At 40.7% G+C, this 18697-nt stretch overlaps 1 protein-coding gene across 3 annotated transcripts in view; it reads left to right on the top strand.

The window, feature by feature from the left end:
* VPS53 (VPS53 subunit of GARP complex) overlaps nt 1–18697 on the top strand; it is a 137544-nt gene that overhangs the window by 22456 nt on the left and 96391 nt on the right. For 2 of the 3 annotated variants that reach the window (XM_069483508.1, XM_069483506.1), the window contains exon 5: nt 15524–15610. The exons of the other annotated variant lie outside the window; for it this stretch is intronic. In XM_069483508.1, the coding sequence (XP_069339609.1) occupies nt 15524–15610 (87 nt within the window). The remainder of the gene's footprint in view (nt 1–15523; nt 15611–18697) is intronic. 3 annotated transcript variants of the gene reach the window in all.

Here is an 18697-nt window from a genome sequence, read left to right as displayed (position 1 = left end):
TCCTGACCTCAAGTGATCCTCCCGCCTTGGCCTCCCAGAGCACTAGGATTACAGACATGAGCCACTGCACCCAGCCAAGATGCCATATTCTAATCATCAGAATGAACTACTACTTAGGTCACTGCAAAGGAGCCTTTGCTGTGTGTTCAACACTGGTGTCTAGACCCACCCGGCCCTTGGACCACCAGTCTTCCCTTCTGTTGGCTCTAGGATTACAGGAGGAATTTGTTCTTGATTTAATGACAGTAACTTTAGTTAGTATATTTGTTTACTTATTCACTCAGTACATATTGAGCCAGTGCTTTCTGTATGCTAGGCACTATTCTAGGCATTAGGAATAATACAATGAGCAAAGCAAAGACCCCTCTCTCCTAGAGCTGACACTAAGTGTGACATTATCTTGTTTCCAGATTCTTTGACTGTTTAGGAGTTGTACTCATAACCTTGGTCACTAAGCATTTTTGCCAGAAAATAGATGTTGAATTTTATCGTGTGCTTTTTCAGCTTCTACTGATGTGATTATGTGGTTTTTACATTCTGTTGATTATCTTAGGTTTTTTTTTTTCATTTGTTTGTTTTAAAGAGACAGAGTCTTGCTCTGTTGCCCAGGCTGGAGTACATTGGCTTGATCATAGCTCAATGCAGCCTTGAACTCCATGGTTTAAGTGATCTCCCTGCCTTAGCCTCCTGAATAGCTGGGACTATAGGCACATGCCACCACACCTGGTTAAATTTGTTTTTGTGGGGGAAGACATAGTCTTGCTATATTGCCCAGGTTGGTCTCAAACTCCTGGCCTCAAGCAATGCTCCCACCTTAGCCTCCCAAAGTGCTGAGATTACAGGCATGAACCACCTCTCCCTGACCTTTTTTTTGTTCCCTTAAATATTTAACCCTCCTTAAATACTTAATGGATCATTGTGTATCATCCTTTTAATATATTGTTGCATTCTAGTATTTTATCTGGAATTTTCATTCATGTTCAAAAATGAAATTAGTTTGTAATTTTCTTCTTCTTGGTGATGTCTTTGTTAGGGTTTGTATCCGGTTTATGTCAGCTTTATAAAACAAACAGGAAGCTTTCTTTCCATCTTTTGCTGTGCACTGAGACCATTTAAATAGTGTAAAAATGATATCCTGATGTCTTTAAAACAGTTTACCTATAAAATTATCAAGGTCTAGTGCCTTATAGGGGATTTGTTCCTTGGCAGCCTTTTCTGTTATTTCTGTGGTTATATTTACATCTTCCACTTCTCAAACTGATTTTAGTAAGTATAGATTTTTTTTTTTTTTTAGTATTTTTTTTTTTTTTTATTTGTTGACGGGGACCGGGCTCGCCGACCACTTCCCCCACCGCTGCAGCTCACACTCCCCAAAGTATAGATTTCTTGAAAATAATTTCACTCAGATATTTAAGATTATTCATCCTTTCCAAATCTCTCTTTATATTCTCTTTTCATTCTTAATGTTGTATTTCCTCTTCTCTGGCTAGTCTAACGAGCCAGACTTTTTTTTAGACCTTTTCAAAGGACTTGCACTTAGATTTATTTATCAATTCTCCTCTTTTCCTGTTTCAGTTCATTACTTTATACCTTTATCTTTAGTACTTCTTTCATCTCTGTCTTAAGTTCCTTTTAATTCTTTGTTATGTAAGAATAAGAGCATTTAAAGATAATGACTTTTTTCTGAATACCACTTTGGCCACATCTCCTGAGTCTTAAAATGTATTTTTATTGTTGTTGTTTTTGAAATAATCTTTGAATGCAGTTTTTATTTTGCCTGAGAACAAAGAGTTAAGAGTACATGTGGGTTTGGGTTTTTTTGTTTGTTTGTTTGTTTGTTTGGCATGTAGTTTGATGTGTTTGATCCTTTTTAAAATTTTATTAAATTTCATTTAGTCAACATGACCTTTTTTGCTTTTTTTGTATTGCTGTATTTTAACAGCTTTATTGAGATATATTTCACATACAATATAATTTATCTGTTTAAGAAGCACTGTTCAGTGTCTTGATATATTACATTATTAAGTTTTAAAAATTGTGTAAAATATATATAACATAAAATTTATATTTTTAAACATTTTTAAGTGTACAATCAGTGGCATTCACAATGTTGTACAATCATTACTACTTCTATTTCTGAAATTTATTCCTCACCCCAAGCAGAAACTCTGTAACCATTAAGCAATAACTTCCCCTTCCCACTTTCCCTAGCCTCTTGTAACTTCTAATTTACTTTCTATCTGTATGAATTTGCCTAGTCTGGATACTTCATATAGTGAAATACTACAATATTTGACCTTTTGTATCTGGCATATTTCACTTATAATGTCTTCAAGTTTCATCCTTGTTTGTAGCATGCATCAGAACCTCACTCCTTTTCATGGCTGCATTATATTCCATTGTATGGATAGACCACATTTTATTTTTCCGTTCATCTGTTCACGGACGCTTGGGTTGTCCTTTCCACCTTCTGGCTGTTGTGAACAGTGCTGCTATGAACATTGGTGTACAAATATCTGTTTGAATCCCTGCTTTCAATTCCTTTTAGTATGCACCTAGGAGTGAAATTGCTGAGTCATATGGTAATTTTTAATCATTTCAACATTTAATCTCTTTGGAAACATTTTTCCATATTGTTCTAAGCTTCAATAGATTTTTCTGTTAGACACAGAATGCCTTAACACAAACATACTTTCTAGTTTGTCTTCATTTAGTCCATACAAACTATGTGTTTCAGATTAGCTAGAGAGTCTTAAGCTTTTGTAGTCAGTGCCTAATAATAGAGTTGCTCTTCCCCCCCAAAATAAAACCACCCTGATTTTTTGTTTTATTTAGTTAACAAGTCCAGCAGTTGGATTATTTCCTTCCTGACCTTAGAAACACAAGTCCCACTTGTCTGCAACGTGATTATCGAAAATAGTTTTAGGAAAATAACATGCCAAGAAGGAACACTGAAGTTTATTATTCTTCTGAGCCATCTCCATATAAATTGGCACTCTTCAGGAGCCAAGAAAGAAGGTCAAGCATAACTTTTGCCATCTGCTTCTTTCCATGTTAGAGCAGTCACAAGTTTAAAGTGGAGTCTCTACATCTAAAGAGGAAAATGCCATTCATCACTGCTGCAACTGCTCTGGCTGTTACCCAGGTCACTCTTGCTTTTGATTGCTTGTAGTTAGAGATTTTGTAAGGAAAATTCCATCCTCCGTTTGAGGTTCTGCATTAAAAAAAATTGCAGTATCCCTGCTGACCGGGCAAAGCTTTCTGGATTTCAGGTCCTTGACACAAGAAGTCATTCAGATACGTTTGAACAATGGATGGGAATTTGAAACTCAGTCTTCATATGAGAACTTGACCTCCTTTTTCCTCTTCTCTCTTTCATCCATGGAAACACAGTATTTAGAACAGCACGAATTCAGTGCTGTGGTTGTTCTGTCAGCATTTCCATTTAGAAATCTCTGTTTTCAGGAGTCTATAATATAGCTATAAAATTTCCTTTGCTCTAATTTGGACTCCAAGGTCTCCTCTAGACAGAGATTAGCTTTGCACAAGCAAAGATAATGAGTCTATTTTGGTTTGGTGTTTTGTAGTCATCTAGATTAAAGCTCTAAAATACACAAGAAACTTGTGGTCCTCCATATAGTGTTGGATCACATGAGAGGATTTCTGATTTCTGTTTTCATATTGAATTGTGGACTCTCTGAACAGATACTGTGTTCATCACTAGGTATTGTATGTAATATCTGGAGTATGGGTGTTAGACAAAATATATTAGTGCCACCCTTACAATGACCCCCAATTAGAAGGGGAACATTTCTTCTGAAGACGTACTTACTGGACTTACAGACAAATAAATTTGATAATTCAAATACTGTCTTTTATAAAGCAGGAGAAGAAAGGAATTGAGGGGTTTTTACCCTATCTCAGACCTAATTACTAACCCTTGCCACCTCATCGTACTTGAACTTTTCTTTTTTCCAGTCACATGGGAAGAGAAGGGACAGTTAGCCAACTATTTTTCCAATGATAATACCATTATCCTAAGCTAGGCCCAGTGCTGCTTACTAATAAGTCTGAAATCTGTACTTTTTTTTTCATTGAGTACTTGGAGATTCTGATCTTTAGAGATTTCTGGTGACTAAATTAGCATCTTGTGGGCAGGTTCTAGTACGACTGGTCAACCCTGGAGTTTTCCAGATCTCTAAAATTATGAATGTACTGCTGTAAGGCTAATCTGACTTGATTGGTTCACTGTAGGCAAAGATACATTTTGAGTTGCTTTTGCAGAGCATACATTTTGAGTCATTTTTCTTGATCTAAATACTAATGTTTTATTGTAGTATAAATGTTTACCTTGCATTCTACAAAATATTGTCACATACATTACTTGATCCTCACAAAAATGTGTATTAGGCTGCGTAGATACTATTCTCCCCATCTTACAGGTGGAGAAATAGGCTAAGATAGGTTCTGTGACCTGCCCAAAATCACACTCTGTGAGTTGACCATGGATCCAGATTTTCTGATTCCCAGCATGCTACATACTTGTCCATATCAAATTCTCTTTTTAAACAGTGACAAACATTTAAAAGCAGATTTGGGAGCCACTTTTTTTCACTGTGGAACCTGAAAAGTTAACTGGTTCACAAGGGAATCCAAACAGTGGCAGTGACCCAGGGCTCGTGAACCAGCTGGGTCCCTCTAAGCATGGAGAAGAAATTGGACTGAGAGAAGAGTTCAAGGACAGAAAGAGAACTGTGTGTTCACTACACACCTGTGGCACTGAGAATATAGCAACCAATGAGATCCTGAGGAGAGTAAGTGAAATCGGAAGAGAGAAAACCATTCATATCTGGATTCGTAGCCTAAGGAGCATTTGGTACAGAAGTTATCTCAATAAATCAGCTGAAGAAACATCCACATGTCACCACAAAAAGATCTTTTCTCCTGAATGAAAACCCATAATATAAATAAGAGTTACCAAGTGACTAAAATTAGAAGTAATAGTAAGGTATGGGGAATTAGAATGAGGTAAGTAACCTCTAACTTGGCAACTGGAAGTTTTAGCTATTTGTGGGAAGCAGTCCTTTGTTAAACTTGGACAAATTGTTCCTTTAAATATGCCCCATTTCCGAAAGTATTATATTTCTGTACCTTTTATTCAGCAAAAGCAGCTGAGACTTTCGCTTAAACATTTCCTTCTCTTTTGCCATTTGGAATTGTTGCTTTAAATGCACGCATCCTCCAGGGTTACCTTTCATCAGAGGAAGCTGTGCATGAATGCATTCACTCCCAGCCATTCCAGGGCTAACGTATTTTAAGTTATGGATGATAACAGATATAAGCAGAACTTCAAAATGTAAATGTTTAGTCTTGTTTGGGCACTGCTGAATTTGTGTCCCAGCCTCGCTCATGGTTTTAACTTCTGGCTTGTCTCCTAAAAACAATAAAAATGAGCTCTTTGCTTCACATTTTCAGTAGATGTAGTTTGAAGAAATCATAAATAAAAGTAAGTCACATGGAACGGAGCATTTTAACAAATAAGGTGAGAATTACGCCCTTTGCTCTTCACAGTCTTCTGGTTCACAAAGTTGGAAAGAAATCTGTGCTTTAAATAAAGCCATTTTATGCTCAAGCTTTCTGAATGGACTATGGAGGAATTAGTGTAAACACTAATGATTCTCATCTGATGAGTGCCATCTGGCATTTGACCAGGGCTGCCAGACCTAGAAGGTACCTGGTTAGGACACAGGAAACACGGTGGCTGTGAGTCCTGTAGCCTCAGCTACTGTTTAGCACCGTTGTGGGGAATGGGCTACATTGTTGCTATTGCTGTGGCTTCTTAAAGCAGCTCTGCCCCAGCTGGGGATGCCCTGTTTCCATAGCAACAGCTCTCCCAGCTCTCCATGGTGCCAGAGTGGCCAGCAGTATCAAAAGAAGGGATTTTCCATAAATAGGGGCTACTTAACCCTAGGTGTCTTCCTTCAATGGATGTCATATGGGCCTCTATTTGGGGATTATCAGACATGGTAGCACTCATCAATGTTTCTGCTCTCTTGAGGAGTCCCTCGCTTTCTAAATGATGCTGCCATTCTTTATTCAGATCTCTTTATATCATTCTCATCCTAGTTATTTATATTTCTTACATGTATTCCTTATAAGTTCTTTAAAGACATGTCCCCTATCTAGTGATCTTTTTTCTCTCAGTGTCTAGCATAGTATATATATATGATAGTAGGCACTCACTTTTTTTTTTTTTTTTTTTTTTTTTTTGAGACAGAGTCTCACTCTGTTGCCCGGGCTAGAGTGCCGTGGCGTCAGCCCAGCTCACAGCAACCTCAAATTCCTGGGCTCAAGCAATCCTTCTGCCTCAGCCTCCTGAGTAGCTGGGACTACAGGCATGCACCACCATGCCTGGCTAATTTTTTTCTATATGGATTTTTAGCTGTCCAAATCATTTCTTTCTATTTTTAGTAGAGACGGGGTCTCGCTCTTGCTCAGGCTGGTCTCGAACTCCTGACTTCAAGCGATCCTCCCACCTCGGCCTCCCAGAGTGCTAGGACTACAGGCGTGAGCCACCACGCCCAGCCAGGCACTCACTTTTGATGGAAGAAATGAACAAAAGACTTAAACTTTTTCTGGAGAATGTCTCATTTTCAACATGGTTGAAAGATGCTATCACGTCGATCCATGAGCCATTCTTCTGAGTATGGGTACAGATAGTAAACTTAACCAGCTTGTTTAAAAAGCTCTAAAAGATGAGTCAGCAACTTTGACTCTTAGAGGGATAGTCTCAGCCCTCCATCGAGGAGATCTCGATGCAATAACTGCATTTAGAGAGCCCCTTCTGTGCACTGGGAGCTTCATAAACACAGTCAGGACTCCCTTGGTTGCAGAAGACAAAAATTCCAATTCAAACTGGCTTAGGCAAAAAGGAGGATTATTTGGAAGAATCCTATTGTGTCTTGTTTTGAAGAAGTTGAACAAGTCTAACCATAGGAAGAGTAATGTCTTAGTTGGGCTTGTTAAAACAGCAGAAGTCAAGGACTGAACTAATGCTCAGTATCTTTCTGTCTGTGTCTCTGTGTGTTGGCTTCATCATCTCTACCTAGAGATTGGCCTTGTCCCCTTACCGAGGAACCTAGCTAACTCAATCTCACATCTTGGGGTTTCTACCACCCAAGAGACACGAACTTACTTTCTCTATTCTAGTTCTCAAAAAAATCACAGGAAAACTTCAGTAGCCCCAGTGTGGGCCTGGTCTACCCCTTGGGTAGCAGACTCTGTAAGAACACAGTGAGAGCAAGATTCGCAGGAGGAGGGAAGAGTACTGGATAAACAATTCCAAAGATGTTTGCTACTAGACCCCATATTCCTTCCTAACAAAAAAAATCTTTTGAGACAGGTGACATAATTTCCATTCCGGAAATTATGAAACTGTGCCTCCTAGAGGTTTAGAGGCTTGACGGAGATAACACAGTAAATGGGAAGGCCAAGATGAGAATCCCAGTAAGCTAATTCAGAAACTGTTGTTTTTAACTAATACAATGTGTTGCTTTCCCATACAGTAGAAAAGAAAGGGAACCAGCCGATAGATGTAAAGTTGGAAAACAAATCATAGCAGAATAGTGGAAAAATCTATTTTCTTCCCAGGAACCTTGAATATTAGCACTTTATTTTTTCAACGAGCAGTCTAAAGCCATACCAGTTCTGAAAATGAACACCTTTCCTCCTTCCTGCAGTGGCAACAAAAGGGATCTCAGTTTAAAATCTCAGAAAGGCCCCCTGTGGACTCGCAGGATAAAGGTAATTCATTCTTTGATAGAGCAAACTGCAAAATTAGATGCATCTAGGAGCCAAAGGAGATGCTTATTTCTTAAGGCATTTCCATTGAATCAGAGCCTCTCTATCTGCACAGGTGACAGGCAACAGTTCTGCAAAAAACAAAGAGAAAAATAGGAAAGGAGAAAATAGCAGTGTCTGTGCCGGGTTCCATACTGCTTATCTTCCGCACACATGATCTAGTGTGGCTTTGAGAGCCTGTTCAGAATCTGCTTCAGGAGGCAAAGAAAATTAAGAGTAACAATTACAGTTAATGATGCACAGAAATACACAGATTTTGTAATTGGCTTTGCTGAGTCTTCTCGGCTAGCTCAGTGGGTTGCTTTGCCTCTCCTGATCACAGAACCTGAGTTATTAAAGAGGACCACCACAGTAACTGCTTTGTAATAACATCCTCAAACGCAAGCTGTAGCCACTCTCCCGTGCTCAATTCAGAAACTCCAGTAAGGGTAGATTGAAAACAGACATTTTGGGGTGATTAGTTCTGTTTTTAATCCACATACAGCTTGGAATGGAAAAGTAGCCACATTTTATTTTAAAGAGTGTCTAGGGACAGTGCCAGAATCTTTCTTTCAGCACATTTTCTGATTAGCCAGGTAGTAAAAGTATTTTAGTATTTTTAAAGAATAAAATCTTAACCTTTTGTAGGTCTCACGATTCTTCCGATTACAAAACACTCTTCTTTCTGTATAATTGATTATCAGAGGTTAGATGTCAAATATTTGGGTGTGTGTTGAGAAGGGACTTGCTTGATAGAGCAAATACTTCAGAGGAACCTTTTTGACTCTGGAAAATAAATTATATTAAATTTCCCCAACTTTAGTACATTATTATAATAAGCTAAAGTATTCCAGCTGGGAAAAAAAAAAAAATCTGGCAGACAGTTTATCTTTCTTGAAGACTGAAATGTAAGATTGTGTGATTCTTGTTTGCTGGAAGAAAAAAGTGGCACCTTCAGCAGAGACAGTTCTGGTAGGGTGCCAGATTAAGAATAAGGGAGAAATAGGGATAGGAACCCTTTCTCTGAGACAGGATCATACACACTGCTTCAGACTTGAGATCTAAGCACACAGTGTGGCCCGTTTTGCTTTTCCTAGCTGAATCTCATATGTTTTAGGGTGTTTGGCTAGAAGATGGTGGTTATAATCCCATTAGCACAGCACATCACTGTAACATGACATGACCTGCACTATCACAGAATTTCATGCAGGCATCCCCAGAAAGACCTGTCCTTTCTAGTGGTCAGTTGCCGCAGAGCTGTCTGTAGTGCATTTTGTATTAATACCATGACCCAACATTTTTTAGAAGGCTCCAGTGGGTTTAGAATTTATTGACCCCATATAGCATCTTGGATATTAGGCTCCATATAAGCTAAATAGGTAATAGTTATATAAAGCATGAAGCTGTGATTTTGAACCACTGTTTATAATTGTGCCTGAAGTTAGAGGAAACAGCGGGTGTCAGCACACCTCATTCAGAGCAATAGTCTCAACACTGCCACTCTTATACGTGCCCCATGGTACTTTTAATCAAGGGGCAAATATTTTTCAAGTTCTAATTGTGCTCTAGGTTTGGTTAGATGTCGTAGGTAAGGTAACCATATCATTTATCACTGGAGTCACTTTTGAGGGTGAAAGAGAGCTATTAATACTTATACTGAGTCATGAACTAGGCCTTTCCCGGCTAAACCAGGATGAATGATTGCTTTAGCTATAGGAGATATAAAAATGCCATTCATACCCTTGGTCCACACTCTAAAGCAGCAGTCCCCAACCTTTTTGGCACCAGAGTTTCATGGAAAACTATTTCTCCATGAACGGACGAGGGGCAGGGAAGGGGAGAAATGGTTTTGGGATGATTCAAGTACATTACATCTATTGTGCAGTCAAACCTCTCGGTAATGATAATCTGTATTTGTAGCAGCTCCTCAGCTCCACCTCAGATCATCAGGCATTAGATTCTCATAAGGAGCGCACAGCCTAGATCCCTCACGTGCAGTTTACAGTAGGTTTCGCCCTCCTGTGAGAATCTAAGGCTGCCACCGCTGATCTGACAGGAGGTGGAGCTTATGCAGTGATGCGGGTGATGGGGAGCAGCTGTGAATACAGATGAAGCTTGGCTGGCTCACCTCCTGCTGTGCAGCCCTGTTCCTAACAGGCCACAGGCTGGTACTGATCCACAGCCCTGGGGGCTGGGGAACCACATCTCTACAGGATACTTGAAACCCTGTTAATATTTACACACTAAACAATTCAAGAACATTATAAAAAAATTCTTTTCTTTTGTGATTATTCTGTTACCTTCCCTATCAGTTTCTCTTTTTCTGCTGAATCATTCTCACAACAGATGTGTTCATTTCTCACCTTTAAAAATTCTTCCCTTTACCTCATCTATTGTCCCTTTATTCTTGTCTTCTCATAGCAAAAACTTCTTGAAAAAATAATCTATACCAAGGTCAGCCAGCTTTCTTTGAAGGGCCAGATAGTAAATATTTTAGTCTTTGTGGACCATATGGTCTCTGTTGCAACTATTCATCTCTGCCATTGTATGGTGAAAGTCACCATAGACAATGCTAAAACAAATGGGTTTGGCTGTGTTCCAAAAAACATTATTTACTAAAACAGGTGGCAGGCTGGATGCAGCCCACGGGCATCATTTGCAAGCCCCTGCTCTGTGTGTCACTGCCTCCACCTTATCGTGTCATCACTGTCCACTTCCATTCCCTCAACTCCCCTGAAACTGTTTTTGTCAAGGTTGTCAGTGAGTTCCCTGTTGTCAAAATCAGTGGCAGTTTTGTCTTAATCTTACATGAATTTTCAACAACAGAAGGAATAATTGCCCTCTTCCTTGTCCTTCAAACACTTTGTCTTCTGTGATGCCATAGTCCCTAGTTTTCTCTCATGTCACCAGTGACCTTTCTCTGTATCTTTGCTTCTTCCTTCTTTTCTTCTAGGCATCTGAATATTGGAGTGCCTGAGAGCTTAGCCCTGAGCCATCTTCTCTTCTCTGTTCTTTCTCCCTAGTTGACTTCTTCCTGTCTTACAGACTTAAATATCATCTCTGAAGTGATGGCTTCTAAATTTAAACCCCTAGCTCTCACCTCTCTGCCAGACTTTTATGTCCAACTTGATATCTCCACTTGATATCAAATAGTCTATCTTAGTCCATTTTGTGTTGCTACAACAGAATACCACAGACTGAGTAATTTATAAAGAAAAGAGATTTATTTCTCATAGTTCTGGAGGCTGGGAAGTCCAAGGTCAAGGGACTCCCATCTGGCAAGGGCCTTCTTGATGCATCATCCTCTGGTAGAAGGTGGAAGAGCAATAAAGAGACCCATTTCTGCCACATTGCCATGAATGAAGCTCTGCCCTTGTGATCTAATCACCTTTTAAAGGTCACACCTGTCAACACTTGCATTGGGGATTAAGTTTCCAACACACGAGCTTTGGGGGACCTATTTAAACCATAGCATTCCACCCCTGGCACCCAAACCCATGTCATACATTCTTTCCATCTTAATAGCCTCAAGGTCTTAACTTGTTCCAGCATCAACTCAGAAGTCCAAAGTCTCATCTAAATCAGAAATGGGTGAGCCTCAAGGCATGATTCATCCTGAGACAAATTCCCCTCCAGCTGTGAGCCTGTGAAATTAAACAAGTTACAGTCCTCCCTTGGTATCTGCAGGGTATTGGTTGTGGGACCCCTCTCAAATACCAAAATCTGCTAATGTTCAATTCCCCTATATAAAATGGTATAGAATTTGCATAAAACCTATATACATCCTACATCTTCTTATATACTTTAAATCATTTCTAGATTGCTTGTAATACCTAATACAATGTAAATGCTATGTAAATAGTTGTTATACTGTTTTTTTAAAATTTGTATTATTTTGTATTGTTTTCTTTTTCAATTATTTTCAATCCATGGTTGGTTAAATCTGTGGATGTGGAGCACTGACTATATGTACTTCATTTACTTCCAAAATACAATGGTGGAACAGGCATAGGATAGACATTCCCATTCTAAAAGGGGGAAATAGGCAAGATAAAAGAAGTAACAGGACTCAGGTAAATCCAAAACTCAACAGGGAAAACAACATTAAGTCTTAAAGTTGGAGGATAATCTTTGACTCCATACCCTGCATCCTGGGCTCGCAGGAGGAGGGGTCGGGCCTCCAAGTCCTCAGGCAGCCCCACCCCTATGGCTTTGCTGGGCTCAGTTTACTCAGCATTCTCATGGATTGAGTTGAATGCGTGCAGCTCTCCTGGGCTGGAGTTATAGGCTGATAGTCCTACGGTTCTGGGGTGTATGAGCTGGCCTCGTACCCATGACTTCCCTAGGCACTTCCCTAGTAGGGGCTCTGTACAATGGCTCTGCCCCTATGACAAGTCTGGCTGGGCTCTCAGGCTATTTTTGAAATCTAAATGGAGGCTACCATGGCCCCGAAGCTTTTGCATTCTGTATGTCTACAGAGTTAGCACCATGTGAATGCCACCAAGACTTGTGCTCATGCCCTCTGGAGCAGCAACCAGAGTCACACCCAGGCCTACTGGAACCATGGCTAGGTCAGCCAAGGAGTGCTGCATTCAGGGCAGCAGAGTCACCAGGTGGTAGCCCTGAGGGCACTTCTCTGGAAACCTTGCCCCCAAGGCCCTGCTCTGGCCCTGTAATGGGAAGGGCAGCCTCCAGGATGTCCAAAATGCCTTTGGGATCTTTCTCCCCATGTTCTTGATGAATAGCTCCTGGCTCCATTCTCCTCCTACTAATCTCTTTAGCAAGTGGTTGCTTGGCCACACCCTTGGATTGCTCTCCTACACATGCCTTTTCACTCCTTATACGGCCAGCCTGCACATTTTCCAAATCATTCCATTCTGCTTTCCTTTTAATTATAAATTCCTTTAAATAATTTCTCCCTGCTCACATCTTACTATTTGTACTTAAAAGTAGCCATGCAGCTCCTTCAGTATTTTGCGTAGAAATGTCTTCCACCAGACATCCTAGTTTACCACTCTTAAATTCACCTTCCATAAAGCCCTAGGGCGTGGGCACAAGTCAGCCAAGCTCTTTGCCAGTTTGTATTAATAACAAGGATGGCTTTTTTACTCTAGTTTCGAATACCCTGTTCCTCATTTCTCTCTGAGACCTCATCCGAATTGCCCTTACTGTCTGTACTTCTACCAACATTCTTGTCACAACCACTAAGTAATCTCTAAGAAGTTCCAGACTTTCCCTGCATTTCTCCTTTTCTGCTGAGCCCTCGCCAGAATCACCCTTACTGCTCCATTCATAGCAACACAGGCTTTTTCCAGCATTCGCTTTGAGACTGTTCCAGCCTCTACCCATTACCCAGCTCTAAAGCCACATTTTCAGGTATTTGTTCTAGCAATAGCTATAGTTTGGTGTTGCTATAACAGAATAGCACAGACTAATTTATAAAGAAAAGAGATTTATTTCTTACAGTTCTGGTGGCTGGGAAGTCCAAGGTCGAGGGGCCCACATCTCACAAAGATCTTCTTGCTATGTCATCCCATGGCAGAAGGTGGAAGGGCAAGAAAGCACACACATGCTTGAGAAAGGGGGCCAAACTAATTCTTTTATCAGAAACCAACTCCACAGGTAATGCCATTAATCTATTCATGAGGCCAAAGCCCTCATGACCTAATCACCTCTTAAAGGCCCCACCTGTTAACACTATTGCATTTGGGATTAAGTTTCCAACACATGAACTTTGGGGGACACATTCAAACCATAGCGCAGGCTGTGCATCCTTAATAAATTGCAAACACAACTCTTGATTTCCAGCCTCACTGCTACCATAACCACCACGCACACCTGCCTGTCAGTCTCGTCCTTCTCCTTTCTCTTCCCAACCTCGTAAATGGAACCAGTCACTGACTTTTCAAACCCAAACCTAGGAGTAATCTTTGATTCTTCTCTCTCTCTCATTACCCACATGCAGCCCGTCAGTGAGTCCTGTGGGTTATACCTTCCTATAAATCCCGAATCGCTCCACTCCTTCCCGTCACCACTGGCTACCTGGTGGTGGTAGACCTCCACCATCTCTCACCTATATACATGCAACAGCAGTTTCTTCTTCTTCTTTTTTTTTTTTTTTTAATAATTTTTTGTAGAGACAGTGTCTCACTGAGTTGCTCAGGCTGGTCTCGAACTCCTAGCCTCAAGCAATCCTCCTGCCTCAGCCTCCCTGAGTGCTAGGGTTACAGGTGTGAGCCATGCCAGGCCTGCAGCAGCTTTTTAACAGATCTTTCTCTCCTGCTTTCACTCCTGTCTCTATACGGCCCCCTTGACGCAAAGTAGCCAGGGAAGTGTTTTATGTGTGCAAACTATATGCCAGTCCCTTGTTTAAAGCCCTTCACTGGCTTCTCATTGCACTGAGACCAGAATCCCCATGCTTGTACCAGGCCTTTGAGGCCCTCCATGCTCTGGCTCCTGCCTCCCTCTCCAGCTTTTTTTTTTTATAACACTTCCCACTGCGATACTACACTACCATCTGCTGTCTTTCTTTTTGGTCCTCCAAAACACCAAGGTCTTTTCTGTATCAAAGTCATTGCATTGCTGTTCTCTCTGCTTGAAAATCTCTTACTCCAGATCTGGACATCCTGACTTTTCCTCATCCTGCAGGTGCCAGTTCATATGCTGTGTTTCAGGAGATCTTCTGTAACCACTGCCTCCCTTATTGTCATCACTCTGCATAATTCCTTCACCACGCCTGTCTCACTCAGGAATTTTCTTGTTTCTTTATTTGTTGCTTTTCTAGGATCTCCTCCCCCCACTTCTCAAAGTAGTAAGTTCCTTGAGGACACAGAGAGAGAGACCTGTCTTGTCTACCATTGGATTCCCAGTGCTTAGAATAATGCCTGATAATGGGAGGGCTTCAGTAAATACCTGTTGAATGATTGAGGGAGCGAGTTAAGGAAATGCTGACTAATGTGGGTGGAGCCATAACTGCCCCAGGTATTCTGAGTAGCAGTGTGGCTATAGGTAGTCTTCCGTCACTGCATAGTAAAGGACATATGTTCCACACGTGTGTGGCTGGCAAGCACCCTCACAGCTCCTCTCATGTCGCTTCCTCTGGTTGCAGAAGATACTATGAGTTGTAATACTTTTAATGTGTAGCATCTATCTTAGTAGGTTTTTATTTTAGTGGAAACATTTGGCTCACTGTTAACTTTAAGTATTCCTTTCTAGCCTCATTTCATTGGTTTCTAAATGAGGTACTATAAATGTCTTTAAGATTTGTCATAGTTATGGAGTCCTTATGCACAGCCCTGATTTTTGATTTTTTTTTTTTTTTTGAGAGTACAATCTTCTGGAATTTGCAAATTCAGAGCTTCAGAAATTTCCAAATTCAGATGTGCATGCCCTGTTTATTTGTTGTCATCAATAACGTGTGTAGCAATCACTGAGATAGAGGAGTATCATTTAGTTTTTAAATTAAAACTTTATGATGCAGATTGGTGAGAGTCCCGAGTATTTGCCTGTGTCCAAATGCTGGACTCTCTTATGTTTCTACTACTACAAAGAAGTAGTTGGCGTAAGTACAATGAATCAAGAGAGCTTTATGGTAATTTTCTTTTGCTACTGGAATTGATTACAGTGTAGTGACTGGTGCTATCTTGAATTGCTTTTTGTTTTTCATTTATTTCTCTTATTCTAGGCACTTGAGGAGGCTCAAAAAGCTATTCAGCAACTCTTCGGCAAAATCAAAGATATCAAAGACAAAGCAGAAAAATCAGAGCAGATGGTGAGTTTAGGTTTCTTCCTAACTCTTTTACAGCAAAAGAGGAAGTTAGCTTCTCATCCAGTCATTCTAATTAGTGGGTTTTTTTCTCCCACTTCTTGCCAACCAGTCGTCCACATCTCTGAAACTTGCACCTGTGAGCACATTCCAGATTGATTCAGGGGTTGCTGCTAGACGGTAGTGACTCACCATCCCTGCTGCCCTACATTTGCAGCCCTGTTTTTTAAATAGGAAAAGTTTTCTTTTTCTCCTTCCCCCAAAATAGTTTCCTAGTCATTTTGGATTTCTTTCTCTAGCATTTGTTTATATCATGTATTTCTCAGTTAAGATATACGATGTGTGACTTGGTAGCACACAATGAAACTGGCCCTGGGTCTGGGAGGTGGGATGTCTCCTGCCCATGATCCATGTGTGTAGTTTTAAGTTTTCCCTCTACAAATTTGTGTCCCCCAGTGATATACTCAAAAGGCCCCTCTGTAGACCAGGAATGCAGCATCCACCCCCTCGTACTCCATGGGAGGCACTAGGAAGTGCTGGCTCCTGGGTTCAAATTCTGACTAAGTAATGTAGTGTCTCTAAATTATCTGTGAATTCCGGTTTCTTCAATTATAAAATAAGAATGATAACATCTACTTCACAGGGTTGCTGTGAGAATTAAGTGACTGAAGGGCACCGAGCATGGAATTAGGGACTTGGGTTTGTGGCCCTTCCCCAAGGATGCACTGCACCCAGGGGCCCTTGAAGTACAATTGTCAGGTGACACTGTCAGATGCTGCTTTTGCTAGAGTTTATTGCACTTGGGTTTCTTATGCATCGATATCCTTACGATTATAATCTGCTGTTCTGGACTATGCTCCCTCTTCCATCCAAGGGGGGTATGGTGACAATTTGAGTAAGCTGCTTCTAAAGTTATTAGATGTCTTATTTTAAAGCAGTTTGATTTCCTAGACAGTGCTTTGCTAAAGGGAAGAAGAAGTAGGAGCAAGGGGAGAGCTGCTATTTATTGACCTCTTAAGTGCCAAGCACCATGCCAGTTCCTTTATACAAGTGATCTAACTTGTTTAGATAGCCTCATGCCAACCTTAGGAACTAGGTTTTGTTGTCATTATTATTTTTATGATTACCAGTTTTATAGATGAGGAAGCTGAGACTCAGCAAGGCTAAGAAATTTGTCCTAGGGACATGGAGTTGGTAAGTGGTAGAGCTGGGATTCAGCCCTAGATCTGACTCCTACCGTTTCCTGTTCTGCCCTTTTTTGAATGCCCATGGGTGACAACTGAGATAATTAACTCTGGGCATTGTTTTGTAGAGTGGTCTTGTGTAAGTGTGACCTGTTGTGTTCCCTTCAATTAAAAGTTTTGTTTAGGGAAAAACAAGTAGTTCAGTGTGTCTAGAGTATCACAGGATAAGGGATGGGGAGTGTTGGCAGATTCTGGGAATAAAGAGACCGGCCAGGTCGGGTGCAGAGCAGTGATGGATGGAAAGGAAGGGATAGATTCCTGACATGAGGCAGCGGAAGAATATTTAGGATTTACTGACTGCAGGGAAGGACAATAGTCATAGATGACTGTGACTTTGAACACAGTGGTTAAAGACTCCTGATGTTAGGACTGAAACTAAGGAACCCAGAAAGAAACACAGAGGTTTTTTGTAGGAAATAGGGTGATGATTTCAGTGTTGGAAGCGAGTGATCAGATTATAGGGCCAAGCTCCTATATCTGGTTTATTATGCCACTCCTGATCTTTTTTTGCCCCCACTTCAGTTATTCAGTGAAGTGGTGGAAGGGGGTCTTAACCTTTTTCTAAAAAACATACGATGGTAATAGAGGTAGTTTGAGGGTTATAGAGGGAAGACAGGCTTCATGGTGAAGTTCCAGTGAAAGAGCCTTTCTTTTTTTTGAGACAGGGTCTTGTTCTGTCTCCCAGGCTAAAGTGCAATGATATAATCATAGCTTACTGCAGCCTGGCACTCCTGGGCTCAAGTGATCCTCCTGCCTGAGCCTCCCAAGTAGCTGGGACTATAGGTGCATGCCACCAAGCCCAGCTAATTTTTTTTTCTTTTTTTTTTTTTTTTAGATATAGGGTCTCACTGTGTTGCCCAGGCTGGTCTCAAACTTCTGGGCTCAAGTGATCCTCCTGCCTCGGTCTCCCAAAGTGCTGAGATTACAGGCATGAGCCACTGTGCCCAGCCAAAGACACTTTTTTTCTGCTAAGATCCAGGCCAGTTTTACAGGCTTGTGGGTATGGAATTGAACTGGGCAGGCTATAATCTTCATGAGTTCACCCAGGGTGCTCAAACTTGGAAAAATCAGGTCACATGAACTTAATGCACTACCAAATTTTTCACTTTAATGGAAGGTATATCTATCCAGTGACTAGAATGTTTGTGCCTGGCATCCAGGGCTCTCTCTTCCTTCCAGGTATCACAGAACCTGGGGAACCAAATCGCTATTAAGAAAGTTTCTAGTCAACATGGACTCAGATTAGTGGAAGATTTGACTTAGGTGTTAAATTGGAGAATTTTTCCAACTTCTTTGTTGAGTATACTTTTCTAGTGACTGAAATATACTTGCATTCCCAGATACAGGGTTCCTCTCTCTTGGATGTGGTGGAACAGCACTCAGAACTTTACTTCCCAGATTGCCTTCTCACTCCCTGAAGCCTGCTACTCTCCACCTATGACATTACCTGTTATGCTTATGTTATAGCTGGTTACATTTTAGTCTTCTTGAGATTTGAGAGAGAGTCTTTGCTGGAGACCCAGGCCATAAACCTTAGTTCCGTTAATAAAGACAATTTCCATTCAGTTAGCTGAATAATATCCATTTTGTACTGAACCCAGTAGCTCCAGTGTCACAGGACATTCTTTTCTGACCTTATTCAAGAGAAAAATGTGCTTTAGTTGACTCCTGTATCCTATATGCTCAATAGCAAATTGCTATTTGGATCATTCTATTCGGGGTAAAAATAACATTCATTTCATTCTCACCACTGAGGGTTTTGTAACCCTGCATAGAATCTGAAGAAATGCCAAATTCAATTTAAATGGGCTGATTGGAAATTATTTTGATTTTGTATTATGAGAATGTT

The sequence above is a fragment of the Eulemur rufifrons genome, chromosome 9 (assembly GCF_041146395.1).
Source record: "Eulemur rufifrons isolate Redbay chromosome 9, OSU_ERuf_1, whole genome shotgun sequence".
NCBI classification, from domain to species: domain Eukaryota; kingdom Metazoa; phylum Chordata; class Mammalia; order Primates; family Lemuridae; genus Eulemur; species Eulemur rufifrons.
Note: the sequence above shows the minus strand (reverse complement) of the source record. Positions and strands in the feature narration are given on the sequence as shown.